Source organism: Schistocerca nitens, chromosome 2, assembly GCF_023898315.1.
Source record: "Schistocerca nitens isolate TAMUIC-IGC-003100 chromosome 2, iqSchNite1.1, whole genome shotgun sequence".
NCBI classification, from domain to species: Eukaryota; Metazoa; Arthropoda; class Insecta; order Orthoptera; family Acrididae; genus Schistocerca; species Schistocerca nitens.
In genome coordinates this window covers 138,949,388-138,969,553 of record NC_064615.1, presented here as the reverse complement: position 1 = coordinate 138,969,553, position 20,166 = coordinate 138,949,388, and the positions used below count along the sequence as shown (strand labels likewise).

The following is a 20,166-nucleotide window of genomic DNA, read 5'->3' as shown; positions in this document are numbered from 1 at the left end:
GAAAATTTCGGAATTGTAAAATATCAAAGGAATTAAGTTAAAATTACAAGACTGGGCAGCTGTGTTATTTAGTTAACTGGCAACATGCCACATGTAAAAGACAGCTCCTACATCACTGTCAGATGATAAAGAACATCAAAGTATAACATAACACCAAAAAATATGAGTAACACATCATAATCTTGCAAGATGATGCTAATAAAGAAAGAAAATCGCCAGTTGCATTACTAAAACTTGCATAACACTCATGATTGCATTTGTGCAGCAGGTATTATGGTGAGAATAGTATGTGCAACAGCATAAGAATTGTTAGCTATTCCATAGCTATAAACATATATACTAAAAAGTACATAATGATTTTATGAAAAAGGTGTGTGATGAAAGTCATAAGATGAGAAATAGCATACCGTGGCTTACAAAGGAGTGATCCAGCACATTGTGTAAAATAGTCATGTTTATAAAATGTGTAAAAGTTGAAGATTAAAAGTAAAATGCCACAAGCCCAGCCCTCCTGGCAAGACATGTCAAAAATAACTGAATTATGCAGGGGCTTCCGCTGGCCAACCGAAGTAGCCAACAAGGCCAATGGGTGGCTCAGGAGTGACACAGCAAATGTAATTATATAATGATACTGAAATTTTGCTCCAAACATAAAAAGTTTTTGCATTAATTTTTTTTATCTAGTAAATACAGTACTTTGTATTGTTAGGGCCTAGCGCAACTCTTAGTTTCGTGCTGACATTTTGTATGAGAGGTACACTTCCCAGTGTTGAGATGTACACACAGTAGCTCATCGTACAGGGGATGCATTAGTTCTTCCAGTTGACTGAGGGTTGAAAGGGCTAGTCCTAAGCTCCCAATGTGTAGAAAATGGCATGGCTGATTCATCAGATCAGATATCAAATTATTGTCCACATCTGTAATTATAGTCTGGGGAATGCCAAACTTAGAAACCAATTGTTTACTATGGCCTGTGCCACTGTACTTCCTTGCTGATCTGAGATTACAACCATTGTGACAAAACATGAAAAGTTATCTATCATGTTTAATATACAGTGCTTAGTAACTGGTGTCCAGAATGTCCATTCCCACCATTTCAAATGGTTTGGATGCTTCTGGTAACCCCTACAATGGCTCCCATTAATGACTAGGATCAACATGTTGCAAATGATGTACAACTTTTGACATAATGCTCTATGTCCTATCTCCTTGTTCTCTACCAAAACTTTTCAGCCACACCCTGATGAGTTGCTCTTTGCCCTCAATGAGCTGCTAAAACTTGGTCATATGCTTGCTTTAACACTTCATCCATGGAAGCTGCATTTACCACCAAGTGTGGTGTACACTTTACTGTTCTACACAATAATGGCAGTCAGTGCTTCTTGTCAATTGGCAATGGTCCTAGTCAGTGCTCACAAGACTCCAGTCATCTTACTCAAGCCATAGACAGTGTTGTGCTTTAGTGTGATTTATGTGCTATTTCATAATGAGATTCATTTACTTTTAGAGCCCATCATGTTAATCTATTTGAATAATCCTTTAACCCTAGTAACCACTTCAAGGCACCATTGTCTGTTACAACTTTAAATTTTCTCCCAGACAGGTATCAACAGAAATATGTAATACCACAAATGACAGCTGATGTCTACTACCCTGTTGTCGAATAACTCTTTTCCACTTTAACTGCATCAGTGCATATCTGGAGTCTTTGTTATACTTGGTATAATGTATGCACCTGTAATAATTCTCGCATTCAGGTATCTGTTACCACAACAAAATCTCTACTTCTTTGTACCATCTGATGATTTATTTGAAACAGTTACAATGGCAGCTTCCCATGGACTATCATTTTGTTCAGTAATACTCTCAGCCAACAGCTTCTCAATAAATTCTTCCATTATAGGCTGTTGGTGCTTAGGGATTCTGTACATCCTGTACATGGGGTGTTGTTATCTGTTGCAATCCTACATAGTGTTGCTGGTAATTGTCTGCCAGAATTAAACAGATCTGTGAATCATAGTAACAAAACCTCCTTAGCTTATTTGCCTCTTGCCTCTTACCTCTAAATGTTCTACCTTCTTGTGGAAATCAGTTGCAGTGATGGTTTGCTTGTGGCAGAGGTTCTCCACATGACCTATCCAGATCATCATCATCATCATCATCTAGGATGTCCAAGTTGGCAATCAATAAACCCTTTGGCAGTCTCACCTTGTCATAACCAAAGTTATCCACATTTACTGGAACCATATATTCCTATCTCATACAACACACTTCTACACATACAACAATGTGACATATCCATCTCATCATTGCATTCTTACAGCTCTACAGCTGCACACCAAGGGAGCTACAGCACATAATGTCTCACATGGAAAGTCTGTACCCCTACTTAAACAGAGTATCTTTCCTGTACCTCTCAGTACTTTATCAGGTGAACTGAGCTTTCGTGCATGCAGCTGCAGTTTCTCTTGTATCACCTTCATGACTGGTGAAACTTGCTGTGATGTAACATTTTTAGTGGCTTTCCCAGCTGAAACAATGTCCCATTGAGTTTGACAGTATACTGAGAAAGGTCGTTTTCTGCAGAATGCTTATCAGAAAAATAAAGCGCTAGGATTACACAGTACCCCTCACCGACACGTGGGAACACTTCCATATATACATGAAAACTTCTTGTTGCAACATTGAAACTGAGGGTGATGACCCCATGTAACCTATATTGTGAAGATTTTAGTCTCTTCTTACACAGATGGTCCAGACTAACAATTGACATATGAGGTCGTGCACTAAAAATCAATATTCTATTCTGTTTACTATGCCCAACAAGCAGCATTCCACCTCTGTATATACTTTTGCTGCACTTTGTTTTACCGGGAATGCCATCTGACGGTTGATGAGATCCATTGGCATTTTGTAAAATGAAGAAACCACACAATAATTTCTTAATCAACACTCTTTTATTGTATACACAGCTGGTTTTGGAACACTTAGTTCCATCATCTGGTGTAAAAAATAAATCAATTAACACTTTGGGTCCTGAGCCATTGCGCGCGGGTGTCCACCATGAAGACTGGCTGATTTTAACGTATATTAAACTATTACAACTCAAGAAAGGTTTCAGTTACAGCAATAAAATTACTCTTATTGAAAAACCTAGACTTTCTTGTTTAAAACCATGTATAATACCTTTCTCTTGAATTAATACATACTTTTGACAAGCGTTATTATTATAACATTGTTTTTGAAAAAAGGAAAAATTGGTCAAAGGTATATTCACTGTATTTTCTAGAAGGAAATTTTTTATTTTACACAAAAATTGTAATTATGATGGGTACAGCATGTCTGATCTACAGTAACCTCCTGTAACTATTTTAGGATGCAATTTTGCTCTTTGTGTGGTAAATTTTGAAGCACAGCATTTTACACAATGCTACTTTACATTCACTACACTGGCAGCTTGTGTCTTTTCACCACACTTTTCCAGTCAGTTTTTTTCCTCTCGAGAACACACTACACACTGTTTTTGTTTCTGTTTCTTACCCACTTCTGTCTCAATCTTTTCCAGGAAATATTTTCCAGTTGATAGTCTTGAGAGTCCAGATGGACCAGGTCGGGGTTCAAGATCTTTGCTTTGTGCAAGATCTGCACAGATAACTGTCATGAAGTGAGATCTTGTAAGGCATTTTCCAGTAACCTTATTGTATAATATGCAGGAATTTACAGTCGCCATTAGTATAACATGGAATGCCAACTTTCTCCACCACTTCACAGTTTGATGTTCAAATGCGCCGTATGACAATCGCTGATCTGATAAGTCAACACCAAACTTGTTTTTATTGTAGTCCACTACACAGGCTGGCTTTGACTTCTCTCTTCCTCTCTGATCAGTGAAAGTGACCATCTCAGCAGTGTGCCTTGTACTTATCATATTCACATTTCTTTTCTCCTTCCAACACAGTGCTAACATATTTCCTTTCGCCTGAAAATAGTTCACCCCGCTGAAGGTTCGGATCTTTTATAGCATGAGGCAATCCCTGCCAAGATTTTCTTGTTGTTCCCACAAGAGCAGTTTTTGCAGCTTCCAGTTCTGAAGCAAGTATTGGACTTGTGTAGCATCTCTCCGTAAACAAAGTGTAGCCTTTTCCTGGCAGATTTGCAAGCAATGTCTTTACCGGAGTCACTGTGTCAGACCTTTCACCTGCGTAAACAGAGAAATTCCAGATGTAACGTGTATTAGATTGATAACATGTACAGTTTCATACCGTATTTATTTGGTTTTTGTGGCATGTACTGTTTGAAATACACACGACCTCGAAATTTACACATGCCTTCATCTATTGTAATTTTTTGAGATGGTGTATACGCATGCTGGAAATTAGCACACACATTATCTAGTAGGGGTCCACCTTGTGCAGTGGGTCATAGCCAGTTTCTCCTTTCCTCTTAGCTAAGGAATTATCACTAATGTGGAAGTTTCTCAAAATAGAAAGAAATCTGTCATGGCTCAAGATGTTTGGACAGAAATTACACGACACAACAGGGTTCTTAGATCAGTGCTCTCATATACATGGCCTAACACTTACACACATATGGACTACAATTGCCAGAAACTTCCTTATTTCCATAAGTGTAACTCCTTTCCACTATGATAATGAGCAGGTGGGTGAAAGGGAATTTGTGCTTCGTAATTTCCTGATGCATTGTTGAGCATACAGATTAGTTTGTTCCTTTATATGTTTCATCACACTGTCTGTCAGGAAATATGAAAAAAATTCTAGAAGTGCAGTGTTCTGGTCTAAACTGACAACATTGCATATTCCGGAGTGTCATGAGAATAGATAGATATCTGGTGCACTATCAGTAGTCGTCCAACCTTCCTCAGAATTGGTGCAGTGCGCAGGTCTCGGCTTCCCCCTCGCCGTCAGTCTCGCTCGTTCTTCAGGCACAATATCGATGGGATTACTTACTGCTGAAGTGCTTGGACACCTGCTCTCCTCTTCTGAATCTATCAGAAGAGTAGTATTTGCAAATAATATCATAATTACATACAGAGAGTTTTTTCAGTGAAAATCTGAACAAAAATTATACATGTTTTGTTGTCAGAATTCTTTACCTGAACTGCCAGAAACTTCTTCTTGAACATAGTCCACATCATCATCATCATCAGAGTCATCTACAATATCTTCCTCTGACAAATCAACGTCACTTTCTTCTAAATCACGATATAACTCACTAGCAATTTCTTCGTCCGTCAAGCCACGCTTCGTCATGTTGACGCTACTGAGACCGCGCGGGAAAAAATCGCCGCTCGCAAAACCCCACAAATAAAAAGGGAAGCACACCCTTCCACACTTCCCCCCATGAACCATGGACCTTGCCATTGGTGGGGAGGCTTGCGTGCCTCAATGCTACAGATAGCCGTACTGTAGGTGCAACCACAACGGAGGGGTATCTGTTGAGAGGCCAGACAAACGTGTGGTTCCTGAAGAGGGGCAGCAGCCTTTTTAGTAGTTGCAGGGGCAACAGTCTGGATGATTGACTGATCTGGCCTTGTAACAATAACCAAAACGGCCTTGCTGTTGTGGTAATGCGAACGGCTGAAAGCAAGGGGAAACTACAGCCGTAATTTTTCCCGAGGGCATGCAGCTTTACTGTATGGTTAAATGATGATGGCGTCCTCTTGGGTAAAATATTCCGGAGGTAAAATAGTCCCCCATTCGGATCTCCTGGCGGGGACTACTCAGGAGGACGTCATTATCAGGAGAAAGAAAACTGGCGTTCTACGGATCGAAGTGTGGAATGTCAGATCCCTTAATCAGGCAGGTAGGTTTGAAAATTTAAAAAGGGAAATGGATAGGTTAAAGTTAGATATAGTGGGAATTAGTGAAGTTCGGTGGCAGGAGGAAAAAGACTTCTGGTCAGGTGAATATAGAGTTATAAATACAAAATCAAATAGGGGTAATGCAGGAGGAGGTTTAATAATGAATAAAAAAAAATAGGAGTTCGGTTAAGCTACTACAAACAGCATAGTGAACGTATTATAGTGGCCAAGATAGACACGAATCCCATGCCTACTACAGTAGTAAAAGTTTATATTCCAACTAGCTCTGCAGATGACGAAGAATTAAAGAAAATGTATGATGAAATAAAAGAAATTATTCAGGTAGTGAAGGGAGACGAAAATTTAATAGTCATGGGTGACTGGAATTCGACAGAAGGAAACATAGTAGGTGAATATGGATTGGGGCTAAGAAATGAAAGAGGAAGCCGTCTGGTAGAATTTTGCACAGAGCATAACTTAATCATAGCTAACACTTGGTTCACGAATCATAAAAGAAGGTTGTATACATGGAAGAATCCTGGAGATACTAGAAGGTTTCAGATAGATTATATAATGGTAAGACAGAGATTTAGGAACCAGGTTTTAAATTGTGAGACATTTCCAGGGGCAGATGTGGATTCTGACCACAATCTATTGGTTATGAGCTGTAGATTAAAACTGAGGAAACTGCAAAAAGGTGGGAATTTAAGGAGATGGGACCTGGAGAAACTGAAAGAACCAGAAGTTCTACAGAGTTTTAAGGAGAGCGTAAGGGAACAACTGACAGGAATGGGGGAAAGAAATACAGTAGAGGAAGAATGGATAGCTCTGAGGGATGAAGTAGTGAAGGCGGGAGAGGATCAAGTAGGTAAAAAGACGAGGGCTAATAGAAATCCTTGGGTAACAGAAGAAATATTGAATTTAATTGATGAAAGGAGAAAATATAAAAATGCAGTAAATGAAGCAGGCAAAAAGGAATACAAATGTCTCAAAAATGAGATCGACAGGAAGTGCAAAATGGCTAAGCAGGGATTGCTAGAGGACAAATGTAAGGATGTAGAGGCTTATCTCACTAGGGGTAAGATAGATACAGCCTACAGGAAAATTAAAGAGACCTTTGGAGAAAAGAGAGCCCCTTGTATGAATATCAAGAGCTCAGATGGAAACTCAGTTCTAAGCAAAGAGGGGAAAGCAGAAAGGTGGCAGGAGTATATAGAGGGTCTATACAAGGGCGATGTTCTTGAGGACAATATAATGGAAATGGAAGAGGATGTAGACGAAGATGAAATGGGAGATACGATACTGCGTGAAGAGTTTGACAGAGCACTGAAAGACCTGAGTCGAAACAAGGCCCCCGGGAGTAGACAACATTTCATTAGAACTACTGATGGCCTTGGGAGAGCCAGTCCTGACTAAACTCTACCATCTGGTGAGCAAGATGTATGAGACAGGCGAAATACCCTCAGACTTACAGAAGAATATAATAATTCCAATCCCAAAGAAAGCAGGTGTTGACAGATGTGAAAATTACCGAACTACCAGTTTAATAAGTCACAGCTGCAAAATACTAATACAAATTCTTTACAGACGAATGGAAAAACTGGTAGAAGCCGAACTCGGGGAAGATCAGTTTGGATTCCGAAGAAATGTGGGAACACATGAGGCAATACTCACCGTACCACTTATCTTAGAAGCTAGATTCAGAAATGGCAAACCTACGTTTCTAGCATTTGTAGACTTGGAGAAGGCTTTTGACAATGTTGACTGGAATACTCTCTTTCAAATTCTGAAGGTGGCAGGGGCAAACTACAGGGAGCGAAAGGCTATTTACAATTTGTACAGAAAGCAGATGGCAGTTATAAGAGTCGAGGGAAGCAGTGGTTGGGAAGAGAGTGAGACAGGGTTGTAGCCTCTCCCCGATGTTATTCAATCTGTATATTGAGCAACAGTAAAGGAAACAAAAGAAAAATTCGGAGTAGGTATTAAAATTCATGGAGAAGAAGTAAAAACTTTGAGGTTCGCCGATGACATTGTAATTCTGTCAGAGACTGCAAAGGACCTGGAAGAGCAATTGAACAGAATGGACAGTGTCTTGAAAGGAGTATATAAGATGAACATCAACAAAAGCAAAACGAGGATAATGGAATGTAGTCGAATTAAGTCGGGTAATGCTGAGGGAATTAGATTAGGAAATGAGACACTTAAAGTAGTAAAGGAGTTTTGCTATTTTGGGAGCAAAATAACTGATGATGGTCGAAGTAGAGAGGATATAAAATGTAGACTGGCAATGGCAAGGAAAGGGTTTCTGAAGAAGAGAAATTTTTTAACATCGAGTATAGATGTAAGTGTCAGGAAGTCGTTTCTGAAAGTACACTCCTGGAAATGGAAAAAAGAACACATTGACACCGGTGTGTCAGACCCACCATACTTGCTCCGGACACTGCGAGAGGGCTGTACAAGCAATGATCACACGCACGGCACAGCGGACACACCAGGAACCGCGGTGTTGGCCGTCGAATGGCGCTAGCTGTGCAGCATTTGTGCACCGCCGCCGTCAGTGTCAGCCAGTTTGCCGTGGCATACGGAGCTCCATCGCAGTCTTTAACACTGGTAGCATGCCGCGACAGCGTGGACGTGAACCGTATGTGCAGTTGACGGACTTTGAGCGAGGGCGTATAGTGGGCATGCGGGAGGCCGGGTGGACGTACCGCCGAATTGCTCAACACGTGGGGCGTGAGGTATCCACAGTACATCGATGTTGTCACCAGTGGTCGGCGGAAGGTGCACGTGCCCGTCGACCTGGGACCGGACCGCAGCGACGCACGGATGCACGCCAAGACCGTAGGATCCTACGCAGTGCCGTAGGGGACTGCACCGCCACTTCCCAGCAAATGAGGGACACTGTTGCTCCTGGGGTATCGGCGAGGACCATTCGCAACCGTCTCCATGAAGCTGGGCTACGGTCCCGCACACCGTTAGGCCGTCTTCCGCTCACGCCCCAACATCGTGCAGCCCGCCTCCAGTGGTGTCCCGACAGGCGCGAATGGAGGGACGAATGGAGACGTGTCGTCTTCAGCGATGAGAGTCGCTTCTGCCTTGGTGCCAATGATGGTCGTATGCGTGTTTGGCGCCGTGCAGGTGAGTGCCACAATCAGGACTGCATACGACCGAGGCACACAGGGCCAACACCCGGCATCATGGTGTGGGGAGCGATCTCCTACACTGGCCGTACACCACTGGTGATCGTCGAGGGGACACTGAATAGTGCACGGTACATCCAAACCGTCATCGAACCCATCGTTCTACCATTCCTAGACCGGCAAGGGAACTTGCTGTTCCAACAGGACAATGCACGTCCGCATGTATCCCGTGCCACCCAACGTGCTCTAGAAGGTGTAAGTCAACTACCCTGGCCAGCAAGATCTCCGGATCTGTCCCCCATTGAGCATGTTTGGGACTGGATGAAGCGTCGTCTCACGCGGTCTGCACGTCCAGCACGAACGCTGGTCCAACTGAGGCGCCAGGTGCATCTCTACGATCGTCTCCATGGGAGAATAGCAGCCTGCATTGCTGCGAAAGGTGGATATACACTGTACTAGTGCCGACATTGTGCATGCTCTGTTGCCTGTGTCTATGTGCCTGTGGTTCTGTCAGTGTGATCATGTGATGTATCTGACCCCAGGAATGTGTCAATAAAGTTTCCCCTTCCTGGGACAATGAATTCACGGTGTTCTTATTTCAATTTCCAGGAGTGTATTTGTATGGAGTGTAGCCATGTATGGAAGTGAAACATGGACGGTAAATAGTTTGGACAAGAAGAGAATAGAAGCTTTTAAAATGTGGTGCTACAGAAGAATGTTGAAGATTAGGTGGGTAGATCACGTAATTAATGAGGAGGTATTGAATAGGATTGGGGAGAAGAGAAGTTTGTGGCACAACTTGACTAGAAGAAGGGATCGGTTGGTAGGACATGTCCTGAGGCATCAAGGGATCACAAATTTAGCATTGGATGGCAGTGTGGAGGGTAAAAATCGTAGAGGGAGACCAAGAGATGGATGCACTAAGCAGATTCAGAAGGATGTAGGTTGCAGCAGGTAGTGGGAGATAAAGGAGCTTGCACAGGATAGATTAGCATGGAGAGCTGCATCAAACCAGTCTCAGGACTGAAGACCACAACAACAACAACAACAACAACACCCTCCCACAGCATGCCCGCACCATCTAGTGATCAATACTCGAAATACAGTCCATGAATCGCCTCCCAGACAAGCAGGAGCCGTAAGAACACACAAAGGAAGGAAGGGGAAGAACAGGAACATGCGCCCGTAAAATTATGGGCGCCGCACTTTCGGGCAGGCCGCCAATGCCCGTATTTTTACGGGCGTCGACGCCTAAGTGTTAACCATCAAAGGTTATCTTCACTCCAGTATTGTCATGGAACCAAAAGTTCTGTGTCAGACTGATAAAAAAACTGTTCCTCCATGCTGTGTGGCTAGGCACGCATGCAGGAAAACTATGTAAATGTTTCCCTTTGCAAAAGTTTTCTATTTGTGTTTGCAGTCGCATGGTGGTTGTTATGCAATTTGCCACCCCCTTTCGTCCTTTGAAATGGAACTTTTGGTTCTGTTATGATACTGGGGTGAGATGGTTAAATGATTTTATCTTTTACACCAGATGATGAAATTTAGTGTTCCAAAACTAGCGGTGTATACAATAAAAGATTGTTGATTAAGCAACTATTGTGCACTTTCTTCATTTTACAAAGTGGATTTTCACACCAGCTGGGGTGCTGATCGGTCTACCCTTCTATGGCTGTACCAGGCATTAAGTCAGTCCCATCTAGATTATTGGAGCCTGGCTTATGGTTCGGCATCCCCTTCCGCTTTGCGGTTGCTGGACCCCATCCTTCACAACGGGATCCGACTCGCCACTGGAGCTTTCTGGACAAGCCCTGTCAACAGCATACTTGTGGAGGCAGGTGTCCCTCCATTGCGGTTCCGGCGCCAACGATTACTGGCCGCTTATGATAAACGCATTTGTAGTTTGCCCGTGCATCCCAATTATCGTCTCCTGTTCCCTCAGTCGGTCGTCCATCTTCCGGAACGGCAGCCCCGGTCAGGGTGTACGATCGTGGTTCGCATCAGAGATCTTCTCTCTGGGCTTGAGGTTTTCCATCTTCCACCTCTTTTCCGGGCCCCTCTGCATACACCCCCTTGGTGTGTGCCGCACCTGTGCCTTCGGCTTGATTTGGCACAGGGCCCAAAGGACTCAGTCCCTCCTGAGGCCCTCCGCCGCCACTTTCTTTCAATCCTTGCCACGTTTCAAGGCTCTGACATTGTCTATACTGACAGTTCGATGGTTGCTGGTCATGTTGGTTATGCTCTTACTCTAGGGGATCATTATGAACAACACTCATTGCCGGCTGGCTGCAGTGTTTTCGGTGCCATACTGGTCGCCATCTCTCGCGCCCTAGAGTATATCTGCTCCTGCTCAGGTGATTCCTTCGTTATCTGTAGTGACTCCCTGAGTGGTTTGCAAGCTAGCTGCCAGTGTTTCCCTCGCTCTCGTTTGGTGAAGGGTATCCAGGAGTACCTCTTGCCCGTTGCGGCTGCTCTGTGGTCTTTGTGTGGACCCTGGGTCATGTAGGCATCCTGGGGAATGAATGTGTTGACGCGCTGGCCAAACAGGCTGTTGGTGCACCAGCCTTGGAGATTGGCCTTTTGGAAAGTGACCTCAGGTCAGTTTTGTGGCAGAAGGTATTTCGCACCTGGGGTGAAGAATGGCGCACCATGCTTTCACCCAACAAACTTCGGGCCATCAAGGAGGCTACCGGTGCATGGCGCTCCTCCTTGTGGGTCTCTCACAAGGACTCTGTTGTCCTCTGCCGGCTGCATGTTGGCCACACCTGGATAATGCACACCTATTTATTGTGCTGCGAGGACCCACCTTTATGTATGTCGCAGCGGGTCAGCTTTGACTGTGGTCCACATCTTGTTGGACTGCCCGCTTCTAACTCCACTCAGGCAGACGTTTGCGCTGCCTGATATGCTTCCTGTGGTTTTATCAGATGACATTGCGATGACAGATTTAGTTTTGAGTTTTATTCATGCAGGGGTTTTTTATCGCTTGATCTAAGTGTTTGTCCTGTTTTTTGTGTTGAGTCTGGCCTTTGGCCTATGATTTTAGACTGGGGTGTTTAGTGCGTTTCTTGGTGGTTGGCTTTTCCTTTTTTGTTTCTATGGCCGGCCAACCACTGTCACACTCAGTGTGATTTTAATTCCTTTTGTCTGGTCTCTGTCTGTGTCTTTCTTGTCCTGTGTCATCTCTTGTCATCTCCATTGTTTGTTTTTATTTCTTGTGGGGGTTTAAAGTTCATGGAAAAAGGGTCCGAAGGCCCTAGTAGTCTGGTCTCTTCAATCACACAAGCCAACCAACCAACAAAGTGGGTTTATGCAGTTCTGGCTGCCCCATAAGAACAACTCTTTGTTCATTGTCATTTAACAAATGCTTGCTCTGACACTATTTCGCTCCTTAGACAGTCATGTACCTAATGCCTCACTTCTCCACACTCAAAGCACTGTGGTTGAAGGAATTGCTTCTGATTGTGACCCGAGTGTCCACACCTACAGCATTTCACCTCAGAGGAAGGAAAATTTGTTTATCGTGTCCTTGGTCGCAATGTCAACTACTTCAAGTTGTGTATCAACCATAATAATGGCAACAAGTCCATTGGGTTTTCCAGTTGTACCCTCCTCAACATGTCCATTGGAAGCTCTGCAAAAATACATCCAGTGCCCTGTTCTGTCACGTACAGAATGATTCTGTCCATTTTCACTTTCTGTGACAACTCGTAGCACTGTGCATTGACTTTCCTAATTCTGTCCAAAACTACTTCTACTAAGTTTTTTTCATTTCTGTGACAAACCATTAAGCTCTTTTTTTTTTAAAAAAAAAAAAAAACTCGTGGTGTTTTGATTGTGGTAACACTGATAAAGCCCCTGTGAAAGCTGTTCAAATGGCATAATTTTTGTGCTACTGATCAATCATAACTTGGCCATGTGCATGTATATCTCATCTGACAAACAACTAACTTAGCGACAGCTTCAGATCACTAATAAACACACACACATTTTTAGGTGATACACCTGAAAAAGGAGTTAACAGATTACCTGCAACAGGGTCTGTAGGAGAAATACATGCATTAACCAAAGCTTTATGGCTCCATTGCCTCAGCTTGTCTACACTTTTTAATGGCTTCCAAATTGCCCACCTGTCTTAGTAATGCAGAATTGTTTTCCTAAAACTTTGCTACTTATCACCTAAAAGCTTCAGGCTCTTCTTGCATCAACCCTGTTCATGTTTACAGCATTTGTACAGCCTACATTTAACAATACAATAAGAAATGAGGAATAACAACTGAAAAGTTACTGCCAAAGAAAAATTACAGTAATCTTTACAGTGTGTTATGACCCAATGTTATTCAGGATTCTGATGTGCTTCGTGAGCCAATCTTCTGCATGTAATACATGTAGGTGGCACTGCCTGCACACACATCAACTCGTGCCCAGCTAAGTTACAATACTAGCATCTCACTGGTCGCAAAGAGTACTCCTTATAATTACCCCTAAATTGCTAGAGGTCCAGAGGTGCATGTCGCTTCACAAGTGTCACTTGTGAATGTTCTGCTTACCAAACAAGGCCATACAACAACAACAACAACAACAACAAAAGGTCAAGAGTCACCAAACCCATACTGCTGCATTGCATGCTGCAACTGAAGACGTGTCTCTGGACCCAGCTCCATCACTAGATGTAATGATACCAGACAGTGACACTCCTGATGCCAGATGTTATGATCAAGGGGTTGAACATTATTTTGGGTGGCAGTTGTGGTTAGGTCATGGTCAGGATGCTCATCAACCACCACCCTTTGGCATGGGAGAGTAGTTGTTTGCTGATCAGATGCCTGTCCGATGCCCAATGGTGTAACTAAAACAGCATTAAAGAACAAACATTTGTTGGTAGCAGTACACAGGTGATGTAATGACATTCCAATCCACCCGTGGCAGCAGGGCAGTACCAGAGAATGCCCAGCTAGGAAGGTGCTGATGTCACCGTGTGGCTCACACTGTCGTCGCTGAGATGGTGAGACTTCAACCGAGCATCGGTTACTCTGCCCAGTGGCAGCTGAACAACATGTCGTGGGATGCACAGAGGCAAGGTGAATCACATTGCAGCCCCTGGATGGGAGAAGCAGCCAGCAGTATTTGAATCTGCCCACCGAAACAGAGGGTGGCAATAGTGTCGGCTGGCCCTCGTGATTTGCAGAAGAGGTTCTGTACGTTCAGGCTCATGCTGAAGGTCACCAAATGGCCTGATGGTTGAAGGCACCAGCTGCACTGCAGCTAACAGGATCAAAATCTCCAGGGTGGAACTAAGTAGCAATATGGGATTGTGTAGGCTGCTAGATGAGCAGATCAGCATAAGCCCCTCCTCACTGCAGGCCGCTCTCAGACTGTGCAGACCTCTAATTAATATGACCAAATATTTGTATAGGTCTGGCCCGAGCTTGTTATGCCATCTTAATGTTTTCTTTGTGTCAGTCCACAACAGAGTTGTGACGTGGACATGGAGGTATCGGGCCATCCAAATCGTGGATGCTCTGCCTGTCTTCTGTGTCAGTAATTTGGTGCCTCGGACTGCCTGGTCTGGCCTGGTTATGGTGTGAAGGAACATATTTGGTGGTGTGCCTACAATACCTCAATCCTTGTTGAAATTCTGTCCTACTGTTATGGCTTAATCCACTGTCCTCAGCTACTTGCGTTACCAGGGAAGGCAAATGAATTTTGCTTTGCTGCATCCAGTACATTACTTCATGGTGCAACAATAGTAATAAATTTGAACAGAGCTTCGATACATATGTTATGTGTGACCTTATATTTCATTTTGTAGTCAAAACTATTCACTGATGCAGGGGAATAGCCTTAAGTCTCGCACTGTGCGTTATGGTGTTTTGGTTGTGGTGGATGGAAGTGGGCGATTGTGGGTGACAAAAATTGTAATGCTAACATAATTAAGACTTGGCACTGGCAATATACATTGTGTACTGTAATCTCTGCCTAGCACATCTCAGTATTATTTATAATTAGCACAGCAAAAAAATAACAAAGGAAAAACTACTCATGAAAACTGTGAATTGGTTCCAATTCAACATTTAAAGGAGGAATAATTAATATCTCTGCTTAGTAATAAAGAATGTGAAAATGTATTGTAGCAAAATGCCCAAATGTAAAAGCAGTTTTTCGCGACCCTTTATAGTGTCAAAAAGACAAAAGATGGCGTGAAACTATGAAATCGATCAAGAAAGAGAAGTACATTTAGCAGTGTTACGACATAATTCTCATTGAAGACGTAGTAATTGAACAGTTGAGTGACATGAAAATATCAGGGAGACAGACCAGAGAAGAAAGCAATAATGTACAAAAACTGAAGAAAGGGCAGATATCAATAAAAGCGATGAATGGAATACAGAAGTAATAAACAATCTTTGCTTAGGAAATCGGGTCGCAGCACAAGAATTTAAGACATCTTCAAATGCTGGATGCACAGGGTGGAAAGGATGTCACTGTCTTAAAAATGAGGCATTTCATTATGATCCAACTATAAAATATAATGAACATCCAAGTATATCAGTCAAGAGAATGGATAAACATTATAAATATTGAAGGCAAAAAAAATTAGAGGAGAAAAACCAAGAATATGACACTCAAATGGTAAAATTATGTTGCCAGCACTAAAATTACCTCCACCTGAATTCTTTGAATGTATGAAAGGCGAAACACTGGTATCGAAGGAATTTTTGAAGGAAAAATAAAAAGTAAAGCACTGTAACACATGCTTCCAAATGGCATCATTTGGAGCAACAACAATAACCAACACAGAAGGATTTAATCCGGTGTTCAGAATCCAAGGACAAGTGTATCATAAAACTGGGTAATTGTTACCATTTCCAAGTGAAACACTGAAGTTTTTACAAGTTTACTTTGTAGGAAACAAAGCTGATGAAGCCGGTCAGTGCTCTTTCAACATCACTGGATTGTATAGAGATAAGATTCTGGATCTACAATGTTTCCTACGTAAAAATAATTAGCTGGTATGAATGTTTTAAAATCAAATATAAAAAAGTGTTGCAGATAATAATTTGAGCTGATAAGAGAGCAAAAGCTGAATATGAAAAATGGTTCAATGCACTTCAGTCATATGAAGTGGCCATAGTAATTGTGTACAATGACACAAAACTAAAATCACAGAATAGTAGATTATTATTGGATAGTTTATGATAAAAATGTAAGTTTCTGGGGAATGACTAATGGCATCTGAAGATCTTTGCAATGCCCACAGTGAAACTGTCAAGTGAGATGGTTCCAATATTATCCTGTTGCTCAATAAGGTAAAGCCTGACAAATTTGAAAGCTTTTTTTGATTGCCTGTGATCAGTCTATCATATAAGAATGGTTCAGGAATGAGCATTGCAGGTATCAACATGAAAAAGTAGTAATTTGTAATATGAAATTGTAAGGATAGTTATTTCACAGCACAAAATGTATTCACAATGGACAGATGTTTTCATAATCGTAATCTGGATCTGAGTATACCAATGGCGAAAAATACCAATTTTACGTCAGGACACAAAGATCCACACCAACACCTGTCCTGATTATAACTCATTCTCCATTAACCTTTACTCAAAACTGAGGGATTATATATTTGAGAACCCCACTATGGGAGATGGACTCTTCAGAACCCTAAAATTCAGCTTCAGGTGGTTTCTTGGATAATATTGATCAGAGAGATTGGACGTCCTGTATTGCTCCTCTTGGTGACTGCAAAACGTGCTTAAAGATGCAAAATTGGGCCATTGTTATTCAAGACTTATTTTCAATGATAATAGATCAAGTAGCTTGATCTGCATATTCATTGTCTTACATTAATCCAGTTGGGTCCTATGAGATTTGCTGTACAAAATGCTTAACCTGTTTTACAGATCCCCACTCACTTAATTTCTATATCATTTTTGCATTTGTGTGATAGTTTAAGGTAGACAGCGTGTTGCAATTTCTTTGTTTATGAAGCTCTTTCAGGGGAGAAAATTTAGTATTTTGAAATCTGTTGGACACTTTTGTCCATACTCTTATTTTGGTTTTACTAGGTTTTTGTTTGCCAACACGGGTTTGGAATGGTTTGAATCTGTTATGCAGTTTTCTCTGCTGTTGTTGTATCATGCTGATATTATTATTGAACCATGGTGTGTTTTCCCTATTACTTACTTATCTTCCATGGCACCAAATTTCTAGCACATTCAATATGTCTGAATCTTCCTGTTGACCTAGAATCATGAAATTTGTCAAAAAGCAAGATTTCACAGTACAAGTAAAGGAAAAAGTGTGAAAATTGTTAATTTGAAATTATCACGTGAAAGAATATTTTTTGTCATTTTTTTGTGCACCTGCCTGGCCGTCCATCTGTTAGGATGCCCTTTCTCTTGGGAACAGATAGGTGTACCAAATTCATATTTATGTCACATATTAAGTTGTATGGTTCCTTGGCAGTATAAAGCATTTAAGCTCCTAAGTCAATGCAGTCAAAAGATACAGCTATTTATGTCACACATTTTGATACTCTCAAAGTCACTAATCAAAATCTGTTGATTAACTATAAATTTACATAATTAAGTTTGTATGGAACTGTCAGTGCACAGATTGTACTCCTGCCAGGCCAGTTTAATTACCTTAAAAAAATGCTGCTAACATACGTTATAATTTGGGGATTGCTGCCACTCTGTTTTTAGTGTGATTCATGCTTCTGTGTTTACTTATCTTATAAATGATTAGTTCCTCTATATTTATCTCTTTAAAAAGTTGCAGAGATTAATTTTTAGAATATTATTTTATTGGCAATATACTATACATTTGCGTTTATGCCTCAGCCCTGCCCACAACCATCTCTTACTTATTACTGTTGTTGAATTGTGTTGTTGTATAGTTACCATTCAGACTAATAAGTAGGATAGAATAATTGGTATGTTGCAGAACAGGAAAAATACTAGTTTTAGAGTTTGACAGACATTGTAGAGAGATGTAGATTTGGGGTGAAAATGAGTGAGGAAGTATTCTGTATCTACTAAATTAAAAGGAATTGTTACTACCTGTACATGAGATGTAAGGAAAAATGTCCATGAATCAAATGTAAGTTGCCATACTTTCTGGCATAAGGTTAAAAAGACAGGAAACTTAGAAAAAGGGTAGATAGGCTTAACAACAGATGGTTTCAGAGAGATTGCCAACAGGTTATGTAGTTTAGTTTGTTGAGAAAGGGGGAGGGGGAGAGACAGTCTCAGAGATGCTGTGAATTTATTTTGTTGGCATTGTACACTTTATCAAAAATTTGACATTTCAACAACCACATTAAATTTCAAGAGATTTTTAAAAGCATATTTCAATATTATTTGTTGTAGGCTACAAAATGAAAATGGTTTTTAATATAATATGCCCTGTTTAGTATTTTATTGTAATTATGTACAAAGGGAAATGTTGTGCCCATATATTTTAAACCTCCAATAAAGAAGAACCTAAGCAGCAACTCATGTTGTAGATATGTTTTGTAATAAAAATCTCAATTAGATTCCAGATGATTTACCATTTGAAGAACTATTAAAAAAGACAAGTGACCTATATCTACAGTACCCACCAGAAAGTATTGAAGCAGAAGTTTCTGAGAGGTCACGTAGAGAGTGAGTACAATTATTTGTTACATCTCTATAGAAATTAAATTTGTAAGTCTCGTATTTAACCATTTCATTAACTGAGAGAATTTCGAGGATTAATTTGGTCATATGTCATATGAAGTATACTTCTCTTTCCATTCTGGGTTTAAATAGATATGTATTTAGGAACTTGTTGTATTGATAATGGCATAGAATATGTCAGGATGAGAGAAATTTGCATTGGTAACATATGTGTAACTGTAACATATGCGGCATGCTAAAGAACAAGCATAAATACTTTGTAACTTGTTGCTAGTACGAATTGTACAATTACTATCAAATTAGGGAAATATTATTCAAAGGGAGAATACATTGTAGTATTGTCTTCCAATTATTCTGGAAAGCTATATTACTGTCCTCAGCATTTTATTCTCATTCTTATTGCAACACATCTTTTCTTGCATTTTTTGTGAACCCTTTGTGTCATTAAGAGATCGAACTGTGCAATCTCTTTATGGTGATGCTCTCATACTCCCATTAATAGTACAATATAAGGAGCAATTCAGCTAAGCTGTTCACCTCAAATACTGTATTTGCTGTACCACTTAAGATACCATTATTCTGTTTTCATCCAAATGAACTTGAAAATATCCTCATGAAATAATATATTTCACAGATATATTAATTACAGAGATTCTGGTATCAACTTCATCTTTTCAAATTGAACTGCAGTAATTTCTGCTGTTAGTATTGTAGGAGACAGATTTAATTATGATATGCTCTTCAAAGCCTGACTGGTAGTTTTGGAGCAATTACAATATTTAGAACTTAGGATTTATCTGTTTTGAACATAAAACCAACTGTGGTCTTACATGGAAGTTCTTATTGTTACACAGAACTCCTGTGTCAGGCATTGGGTGCTAAGCCTGATACAGCTAAGAAGGTCTACTTACAGAAGTGGAATAAAAGAGAAAAGTTTAATTTAAAACTGATACTAATCACATATAACAATGAAAATAATCAATTATTGACAACATAATGTGATTGGATGGATAAAAAAAAACGCTCACCAAGTGGCGGCTGGAGAACACACACACAAAAAGGTTTTACTTGTAGAAGCTTTCAGAGCCAGTGGCTCCTTTTTCCAGCAGACGAGTTGAAGGAGAAGGAAGAACGGTGAAGGAAAAGGGGTGAAGTTTGGGAATGTGACCCAGAATCCCGGGTCAGGAGGAACTTATCAGACAGCATTAGTTAGATTCCTTCTCATCCTGTCTGGTAAGTCTGCCCTGAACCAGGGTTCTGGGTGACTTTTCTAAAGTGTATCTCTTTTCCTAACCCTCCAGTCCTTTCCCTTCACCCCTCTTCCTTCCCCTTCAACTCTTTTGGTGGAAGGAGGAACTGCTGGCTCTGAAAGCTTGCGTAAGTTAAACCTTTTTCTGTGTGTGTTCTCCTGCCACCACTTGGTGAGTAGACTTTTTTATCTATCAAATTACACTATACAAACAATGGAAAATCCAGTATGGAATGTAACAAAGGTCTTGTTGGCCAAGAACTTAGTGACAGTTTTTTTTTTTTTTTTTTT

At 41.0% G+C, this 20,166-nt stretch overlaps 1 protein-coding gene across 1 annotated transcript in view; it reads left to right on the top strand.

Annotated features, from left to right (window-relative positions):
* The window catches only part of LOC126235837 (TBC1 domain family member 20), a 155,167-nt gene that overhangs the window by 108,260 nt on the left and 26,741 nt on the right, over positions 1-20,166 (top strand). Inside the window, exon 7 of the mRNA XM_049944694.1 lies at positions 18,502-18,611. Coding sequence (XP_049800651.1) covers positions 18,502-18,611 — 110 coding nt within the window. The remainder of the gene's footprint in view (positions 1-18,501; positions 18,612-20,166) is intronic.